This window comes from Musca autumnalis, unplaced genomic scaffold, assembly GCF_047663935.1.
Source record: "Musca autumnalis isolate F117 unplaced genomic scaffold, ASM4766393v1 scaffold_1, whole genome shotgun sequence".
Lineage (NCBI taxonomy): Eukaryota > Metazoa > Arthropoda > Insecta > Diptera > Muscidae > Musca > Musca autumnalis.
In genome coordinates, this window is record NW_027411644.1 from 84,180,420 (window position 1) to 84,191,227 (window position 10,808).

The window sequence follows — 10,808 nt, forward strand, 5'->3', positions numbered from 1 at the left end:
ATATATAAAATTCTTCGAGACTGCCATGATGTTCGAAATTAAACTCCTCCGAAACGGCGGTACCGAATTCGATGAAATTCTGTATGTGGAGTTTTTAGGTCTGAGAATAGGTTTTTAGCAATTTTTTATACTGGTCAGTGGAGTGACCAGAGTACTTCCCCCACAAAATTTTTTAAGAAAACGTGAAATCAAAGATATTTTTGAACGTATTGTTTAAAAATTGCTTCCAATACTATGATAATAACTGTCTTGATCCTGAATGGTCATTTCGGAAATGGAATATCGCGGTCAGCCCAATTTTTCAAAAATTTATAATTATAGATAATATCCATAATTTTAGAAAGAGTGACCACAAAAACGCTATAAACATTGTCTTCTATAAGTGGGAAAAGCGATCAACCACACATTTTGGAATACAGTACAACCCCGATAATGTTAAATGTCGCTTTACCGAAATTCCAAAAAATCGATTTAGAAATAAGGCAAAACATAATTTCAAAGATAGTTTAATAACTAGAACGTCTAAAATATATGCATTGGTCACTAAAGCGACGGGCCAGCAATTCAGTGTCTGTAATAGGCCGGGGCGATTTGTATGGAAGGAAAAAAGTGTTATCGGGCGCCTGGAGTTTCTGATTCTTGGGATTGTACTGAGCAAAAAAGTCAACTAGACCATATGTCTACGGTGAAAATCGAGCCCCCGGATTTTGACTTGAAGTTTTTTTTCAAGGATTTTTGGATATTTTGGCATATAACAACCAAACCACTGAGATTTTCGATCCAACACAAACACAACAATTGTAGCCAAGACAACAATAAAGAACTCTCTAGTACATCGCAAAAGCATTTGAATGCTCCTTCAGACAGTTATGGCCTAGAGAAGGTGCACATTTTTCGGAAAATATCGATAAATGACACTGTGCTACAAAATGGGACTCAAATTCAGTGGGTAGAAAATTCCTTTTGGAGATGAAAGCCCTTGGTAAGTGTACTAAGAACCCAAAAGGAAATTTTCACTATAGGTCAAGTTTCCGAGATATTGCGTGATTAATGGTTTAATTTTGGCCCCTTAATTTGTGAGAAAATAGCTTTATATCTCTCTAAAGCGTTATTGCAGCTTCATTTTGACATTACATGTCTTCAGTCAAATCTAATGGTGAATCTTTTTGTAGAATATAAAAAAAAAACATAAAAACAAAACATAGTTTTCTCAACAAAATACAGGTAAATGTCAAAAAGGACCATGAAAACGGGGAAATATCGATTGGTCATCAATGAGAACCGTACCTAAAATCTTCTGAGCAACATTTTTGTAGAATATTTGGATGCTATAAAATCTCATCTTGTGGTACTTTTACTACGGTTCAAAAAATAAAGGACGAAAAGGACATGGAAGGAATTGAGTTAGAGGGATTAAATATTCTACAAAAAGATTCACCACTCGATTTGACTGAAGACATGTAATCTCAAAATGAAGCCACAATAACGCTTAACAGAAATATAAAGCTATTTTCTCGCAAATTAAGGGGCCAAAATTAAACCATTAATCACGCGATATCTCGGAAACTTGACCTATGGTGAAAAATTTCCTTTTGGGTTCTTGGTACACTCACCAAGGGCTTTCATCTCCAAAAGGGATTTTCCACCCACTGAATTTGAGTCCCATTTTGTAGCACAGTGTCATTTATCGATATTTTCCGAAAAATGTGCACCTTCTCGAGGCCATAACTGCCTGAAGGAGCGTTCCAATGCTTTTGCGATGTACTAGAGAGTTCTTTATTATTGTCTTGGCTACAATTGTTGTTAGTGTGTTGGATCGAAAATATCAGTGGTTTGGTTGTTATATGCCAAAATATCCAAAAATCCTTGAAAAAAAACTTCAAGTCAAAATCCGGGGGCTCGATTTTCACCGTAGACATATGGTCTAGTTGACTTTTTTGCTCAGTACAATCCCAAGAATCAGAAACTCCAGGCGCCCGTGATGGTGTTCAAATCGCCCCACTCTAGTCTGTAATCTATCTAAATGTATATCGAGTTCTTTAAGACTGACAATTAAACTTCCGAATTGGCTGGACCGAATGTGATGAAATTTTGTGTGTTGGTTCATAAGGTGGGAAAATACCGAAAATGGAGGGGGTGGGGGTCCTCCCCCAACGGGTTTTAACAAATCGCGATATATCCGAGATTATTAGACGTATTGGTATTCAATACAATAGCAATTGTGGCCTCTGCCATTAATGGGTGTTTCGGAAGCAGAATACCGCGATTGCGTCCAATTTTTGAAGACTTTATTCTTACTGATTAGACTTGCAAATTTAGTAAGTGGGACAGCAAACGTGGCATGAACAATGACTTCAGTGCTTGGAATAACTCGATCAAGACCACAGTTTTAATACAGCAAAGTCTGGATAAACTTAATAGCATTTTGAAGTATTTTTTTATGAATAACTGATGTTTTCATGTTTAGGACTGTAAAATAATAACGTATTCAGTGAAACCGCACTTTGGACCGGCCTCAACTTTTATGCCCACCACCATAAACTATATTGAAATCAGGTTTAAGCCATTCCGGTTGAATAATGCGGCTAAAACATTCAAATTCCCCAAAAATTGGTAGGTATCGTTTTATGACAATTCTCTGCTGAAATATTTGATACCTCCTAGGAAGACTAAATACCAAATATAGCCATTTCTGTTGAATAATGCCGCTAAAACCTTGAAAATACCGAAAATCGGAAGGCTACATAAAAAAACTTCTACCGAATATTCAATGCGGGAATGTTTTATACCCACAATGAAGACAAAACACCAAATTGTAGCCATTTCGGTGGGATAATGAGACTAAAACCTCCAAATTATCGAAACTCGGGAGGTACCGTCCTATAGTAGCTGAAGTAGAAAGTGGACATATGCCGAGAATTCTCTGCAGAAATGGAAATGGGAGATAAAGTACCAATTATAGCCATTTCGTATGAATATTGTGGTTATAAAGTTGAAAATAACGAAGATAGATTATTTCCAATACCTGGACCTGTACCGAATATTCCATGTTTTATACCCACACTGAAAACTAAAGACCAAATTATAGCCATTTCGGTGGAATAATGAGATTAAAACCTCCAAAATATCGACACTCGGGATAATTCTTTGCAGAAATATTTTATGCCTCTAAGAGAGACTAAATACCAAACTATTGTCATTTCAGTAGGATAATGTGGCTAAAACCTTGAAAATGCCGAAAATCGGGCGGTCATTCGGGGCTATTTCAAAATTCGGACTGATATAAACAATTCTCAATACCAAGCATGCTACGAGAAAAAATAGAAACTTTTGTACCAAATTGAAAAGCTCTATGCTAAATATCACGAGCTGTATCTTGATTTCAACAGATAGACCGAAAACGTTATATTGACTTTTTTTATGTTGATCACGAATATATCGTCACCATAAATGACAAAAGTCGTAACTAACAAAATAATAATTTTGCAGAAAAAGCAAAAAAAAAAACGATATAAAATGAAAAACTGTTTTGTGGAATATTAATCTTATGAAGGCGAGTATATATGATATTTTCAATCATATACGAATAGGAGTAAGTAATGAAACCTAAACCGCGGAAACGCTTGGTTTTGAGATCCGTCATTACAACAAAATCTGCAATGTTATCCCATTTTCCGAAAAGCCTTTTCTTGAATAGGATCGTTATATTTTAACGTAGAAGCTTGAAATTTTGCAGGAGCACGTATTTTAGTCCTATGTATTACATTCAATCAAAAAACAAATTTTGATTTTTTTTGGAGATACGACTTCGGGCATTTATTGTGCCGATATACTTTATAGGTTCTCCGACGAATATTCCTATGTGTTACAAACAGAATCATAATGTTAATTATACCCTTCATCTTATGGTGGAGGCTATAATTAAAGTAATTTTCCATTTTACAAACAAACAAACATACCTGTAGCGGGATTCTCTAGGACATTTCTTGGATACCGACAAAAATCGGTCAAATTAAAACGCAAAATTATGAATGAAAAGCTCAAATAAAAGTTGACATTACTGTTGCTATCGGTAGAACTTTGCGACTACTTTTTATGGGTCGCTTACTTACCGAATAATATCGTTAACTACCGAAATTATAAGCGTTTTAATTTTAGCGATTTTTGTCGATAACCAAAAAATGCGTTAGAGAATCCTACTACGGGAGCATGAGGGTTATACCAAAACGTCGATTTATGGTCAATTCGGTTCGAATATCTAGAGATATCAATATTAGATAGATAAATAGTAGATAGATTACTAAGGCTTACTTAATTCAAAACGACGGGCCAGCAACGCGGAACCGGGTCAGCTAGTAATAATATATAATAATTGTTTCACAAACATCCCATACGGGACAAGGGAGACTTCTCTCATATCAATGAGTGCACCCCGATTCATATTAGCTCATGGCTCAGTTTTACATGGCTGAAATACTCAGAAAATGTCGCCAACATTACTGAGGGGTATTTTGCCAACGTTGAAAATTTTGATGTTTGACTGGCCGGGGAATCGAACCCACGACCTTCAGCGTGCAAGGCGGGTGTGCATACCATTGCACCACGTTGGCACCCGAGTTGCGGCATTAGGTCCCCGGAAAAGACCAGAGGGGTACAGTGTAACGTGACAATACTATCACGTACATACCAGTGACCTGCAACCGGTGCCAATTTTATGAATTGCGGTAGACACAAGAAAAAGTGATACTAGTACGCACCACCACTCTCTTTTTTGCGTTAGAATGTAATCAATATTGTGTTGAAAGTTAAACACAAACATTGCTGATTCATATTTAACGCATTGTATGTAAAGACTTTACTGCTTCGTACAAATTACTACCTCTTGCTCGGATTGTTCGTATTGACTTCGTTTCGAGTATACTTTATGCATACAACTAGCGAAAAGAAAAACAATCAAAAACACATAAAAAATCTAAACGCATCAAATGAATCACAGTTATGTCCGCCTATGTACGTTGTCGTAACACCAAAACAAACGCATTCTCTGTTTAGCTAACACAGCCTTTGTATAACACAACAACACACCTCTCTCATAAATTCCCCATATTTGTAGACAGCTATGTTTAGACAACTGTGTTGTTTTTGTTTTCAGTTCTCTCATACTTTATGCCTTGTAGGATTACTACTCTCTCTTCATGTGGTGTTTGTTTGTGCATTAACGATCACAGATTAGTAGTTCGTAGATCACACACATTTAAGAATGAATCAAACCGATTGTTTGAGATAAGAAATGCATTCTTGTGGTAGTCATTGGCGTATGCTGATTTTTGGTAAAATGAATGATTTGTTTACGAAATGATGCGATACACTACATAGTTGCGTTGATTCAACGCAGGCCTCTGGTACATACATAGTACAACAACACAGTACCGGCTACCACCCAATACACTGCAGACATACTGAACAGCCATTCAATAGGCAGCAGCCACTACATTACATCTGTCTGCCTGTTGGGTATTAACATGTAACGCAACGGAGAATTAAATTCCAGTGTAATTTCGCCGTAACCATTTTGACGCGCACTGCGAATAATTCTCATTCACTCTGCACTTCAGCCCACTAAAGTATTCCAGAATTGCTTGAGAAGGGCGAGCTTACTACTGCAGGGAGTTTGCTACACGGGCTGGAACAAAAGGTTGCTCTAAGTTCGCCAACTTACGCCTCGGTGCCTAGTGTTGGGAATACTTTTTGAGAGCTACCCATTAAGTTGTGGTGGCTGATACATACACAGGGCCTTCGGGTCAGCTGTTCCACTGGGCCTTCGGGTCAGCAGTTCCACAGGACCTTCGGGTCAGCTGTTCCACTGGGCCTTCGGGTCAGCAGTTCCACAGGGCCTTCGGGTCAGCTGTTCCACTGGGCCTTCGGTTCAGCATTTCCACAGGACCTTCGGGTCAGCTGTTCCACAGGACCTTCGGGTCAGCTGTTCCACAGGGCCTTCGGGTCAGCAGTTCCACAGGGCCTTCGGGTCAGCAGTTCCACAGGACCTTCGGGTCAGCAGTTTCGTACTCAGTAGCGCATGGTAGATACTAGATCGTAGCCTAGACTAACTCCCGAACATCAACAGCCGAGCGCCGAATCCGACATTCATCGTACTCCCGACTGCCGAGCCCATCGTGTTGCCGAACATCACCAACCGAACACCGAACCCGACATCCATCGTATTCACGAAAATCATCAGCCGAGCTCCGTAGCCGAACACGGAATACATCGTCTTCCCGATCATCTACAGCCGAACACCGAATACATCGTCTTCCCTATCATCTACAGCCGAACACCGAATACATCGTCATCTCGATCATCTGCAGCCGAACACCGAATTCATCGTCTTCCCGATCATCTGTAGCCGAACACCGAATACATCGTCTTCCCGATCATCTACAGCCGAACACCGAATACATCGTCTTCCCTATCATCTACAGCCGAACACCGAATACATCGTCATCTCGATCATCTGCAGCCGAACACCGAATTCATCGTCTTCCCGATCATCTGTAGCCGAACACCGAATACATCGTCTTCCCGATCATCTACAGTCGAACACCGAATACATCACAAACAACGCCGTTTCCCTCGTAGAAGAAGCCGGTAACTCAACACGAGCTCCTCCGCTGCTATATCCCAGCGAGTCTGCATAATCCAACGCCAACTATTAATCTAAATATAAACCCATTGAATTCATTCTTATCGTATTTGAACACAAGTAGATTGTAAATTAGTATTTATTCAATAAATCCCGATTTAGCCCCCAGGAAAGGGAGAATACTAGTCTTCTCATTTCGTAAGGTTTAGTGGGTCCTTATGGAGACCCTGGACGCGACTGAGCTTACCCCAGCCGACGACAAAACCACGTTACAACAGTGCTGGCTGAGCAGATAGATAGCTCTACCTTTTGCACGGTCAATTAGGACGCCCCTAACAGAATTGGCGGTGGGTGTCACAGTTCGCCAGACATGACCATTGTGTCACCTGGTCTGACAAATGACGTCAAGCTGTCCTTTCTCTTGGAGCAGATCATTTCCCCATAATTGTTTCCATCAGCAGACCGCCCGATTTCATCACCTCTGAACGCCAGACTTTCATCAATCATGGTCGAGTTTCAAAGAGTTCAATAATCACCGCTTCAGCGATATGCCCTCCCTTCTAATGTTCGGGTAGTAGAAAGGACATTACGAGATATTAGCAGCCGCTCGCCATATACCTGTTGGTCGAATAACTGAAGTGAGACCAAATTTCCCAGCAGAGGCGACAGGATTAGCAAATGGGCTTGATGAGCTTCTTTGAGACAACCTCAGTGACCCCATCGTCAGGAAGCTGACACTGGAAGTCAAAAAGGTGGTCGGAACAAGTGAATTGTGGACAACGGTTAAGCCACTCTCGAATCCTGGAAGGTAAGATCTCAGTTACATCTCACATCAGTATGACGCTACGCTGACTCCTGAGAAGAGTTGCGCAAGTTATCTTAATCAAACTTCCCGCGAGTAACAGGGCGAAGCGAAGAGTAATACACCGCATTATTTGACTTCCCGCTGAGGATGAACCAGCATAATTTACAATGGACGATGTTGCGAATGCCATCAGAAACGCAAAATCATCCAAAGCTTTGGGCCCTGATGGAATCTCCATGGTAATGCTGAAACAGCTTGATGAACTGGGAGTCGAGTATCTCACCAACATTTTCAGCCTGTCGTTAGCCACCCACATCGTTTACGAAATCTGGAAAATGGCCAGGGTGTTTCCGCTATTGAAGCCAGGCAAGGATGCCAGCAAAGGTGTTTCGTGTAGATCGATTTCGCTTTTGTTGTCTGTAGCAAAACTTCTTGAGGCTTTACAGCTCCCCAGCGTCAGAAATAGCTATCCAGTTGCCGATCAACACCATGGGTTCCGTAAGCAGCACAGCATGTTGTTTGAGGACATGGACAGAAAACCCTCCGGCCAACTTTGATACGTTTAGTAAAAAATTATTTGTGTGGATGCAAGTCGTACGAGGAATTCAGGAACAAGAAGTCCAGGCCCCTTTGAGTGAAAGGGTCTATAGAAGCACCATTTCGTTAAAAAGGTTCTATAGAAGCACCCTTTCGCTCAAAAAGGTTCTATAGAAGCACCCTTTCGCTCAAAAAGGTTCTATAGAAGCACCCTTTCGCTCAAAAAGGGTCTATAGAAGCACCATTTCTTTAGAAAGGGTCTATAGAAGCATCGGAACAAGTGGATCGAACTAATGGCCTTCAACCAGGAGCCCAGCTGGAGTGGATTAAGACCAAAGTAATATTGCAGTGGTGTATAGAGATCCGATGCAAAAAAGTGTGCATAAAAATTCTGCCAACAGTTTATAGAGCATCCAAATGGGCAGAATTTGACCAATATAGCTACCCTTAGAATGGACAGACAATTAACTGGTACCCTGGTATCCCTAAAATTAACTATGAACCACATTTTCTGAGACTATATCCAAGACTATATACAATAACATCAGCGTAGATAAAGGTATCGAGTTACACGATTGTGTTGGCTATAGCATAGGATGATGATTAAATAAAAGGTACCTAACTCTAATTTTTAACTTATTAAATTTCAAATTCCTTCCGTATGTATCATTTATTTGCCACGCCCAATAACCCTTTACATAATATTATTTTCATACTTATTCATAATCTCAATAATGGGGTCATTGATGAACTTTTTGACTTCTTTGTGCAGTGAGAAATCCCCATGAGCCCACTTTGGGTCTTCCATGTGATGCATTACACGATTGGGTAGTTTTTCAGCCAAACGTTCAACATCCTCAACAGCAGCCATGGTGTCATTGTCACCATACCACAAATGGACTTCAGATGTTATCTTTTCTACGGGATAATCTGGTGGTGTTGGTTGGCCATATATTTCCATATTTTTAGTTCTGCCATGATCATAGCGACAGAAGCAACCCGACTGTTGTTCCTGCATATAGTGGCAAATTTGATTGGTCGAACAGCCGGCGGGATGGCTTTCAATCATAATGGGTAAGGCGGTCTAATGAAAGAAAATCAAAACTGAATATGTGATTGGTCCCAGAAGATCTTACAACTTACCATATTGACATTCTGTTCAACACCCTCACCCATATAGGACATGCTATTACACAAACCATATAGCTTCGAGTGTGGAGCACAGGCATTATAAAGCAACTTTGAAAACAGATCATTGTGTGGTAAAAATTCTTGATCCTTGAAAAAGGCCGCATAGATGTTGTTGTGACCCAAGTAGGGGGACAATGTCCTTACCAACTTATCGGACATGTTGCTCATGAAAGCCACCGGGGCTAACATGTGAGCAGTTTTAATTTTCGCATTGTATTCCGGACGTGAAGACATCAAGGCAAAGAACACTGTGGTACCCTGCGAGTGCCCTATATAATGTATTGCCGTTTGGCCCTGGTCATTGGTGGCCAAGGCATAATCAATCATGGCAGCAATATCATAGTAGCCAATTTCATGCCAACTAAAACGCCAAAAGTAGGGATGATTTGTGGATCTGGAAATGTGATTACGGCTATAGCTGTTTCCACGGGCATTGCCAAACCAAACATCATAACCAGCATCAGCTAACATGAAACCAATACCGGAATCGGGACCAGTACACATCCAGGCATCGGAGCAGCTAAACAGGCCATGTTGTATCAAGACAATGGGCCGATGGGCATTTTGATTTTGCAATTTATGGGAATAGGGTATGCGGAAGAGGGTAATATTATAACCATCTTCGGTGACAACCTGATGGGTTTCAGCTGGATAACCATGGGAAGCAATGCGATCGGCCTGTTCGAATTAAAAAAGAAATCAGTGGGGATATTTGAAATCGGATTTTTTGTTCTGTTTCTTCCTTACCGTGGTAATTTTAGGCCTAAGAGTAAGTTGAGGATCAGGATCTTGCAAGTAACGCAAAAGGTCTTCGGTGGGCTGGGCACCAACCCCAGCAATTGCAACAAGCAATGCAATCCACAAACACGTCTTCATTGCACAAAATATCTTTATTGACTGTTATTCGGGTTGCTTGTTGGTGTTATTTTTGGGCCAGAATTTGTTTTCTATCGATAAAAATAAAACATTATAAAAAATTAGCCAATTCGGGGAGTTTGATAAGATTAGATATTTAAATATGTTTTCGATTTAAATAATCCTGAGATTAGGATTGATAGAAAATGCAGTAAGTTTCAGAGCGTTAAAATATTTTTAAAATATCCACACTTAAGGACGGACCTAAATATTTAGAATAAAATATTTTTAATAAATCCACGCTTAAGGGCGGGCCTAAATATTTAGAATAAAATATTTTTAATAAATCCACGCTTAAGGGCGGGCCTAAATATTTAGAATAAAATATTTTTAATAAATCCACGCTTAAGGGCGGGCCTAAATATTTAGAATAAAATATTTTTAATAAATCCACGCTTAAGGGCGGGCCTAAATATTTAGAATAAAATATTTTTAATAAATCCACGCTTAAGGGCGGGCCTAAATATTTAGAATAAAATATTTTTAATAAATCCACGCTTAAGGGCGGGCCTAAATATTTAGAATAAAATATTTTTAATAAATCCACGCTTAAGGGCGGGCCTAAATATTTAGAATAAAATATTTTTAATAAATCCACGCTTAAGGGCGGGCCTAAATATTTAGAATAAAATATTTTTAATAAATCCACGCTTAAGGGCGGGCCTAAATATTTAGAATAAAATATTTTTAATAAATCCACGCTTAAGGGCGGGCCTAAAT

The 10,808-nt window shown here is 39.7% G+C and overlaps 1 protein-coding gene across 1 annotated transcript; it reads right to left on the bottom strand.

The window, feature by feature from the left end:
• Window positions 1-8,676: 8,676 nt before the first annotated feature.
• On the bottom strand, window positions 8,677-10,049 carry LOC141392350 (lipase 3-like). The gene is made up of 3 exons (XM_073965321.1): window positions 9,921-10,049; window positions 9,126-9,851; window positions 8,677-9,066 (listed from the first exon to the last, which is right to left on the bottom strand). The coding sequence occupies exons 1-3, from the start codon at window positions 10,047-10,049 to the stop codon at window positions 8,677-8,679; spliced, it is 1,245 nt and encodes a 414-aa protein (XP_073821422.1).
• Between the last annotated feature and the right edge of the window lie 759 nt (window positions 10,050-10,808).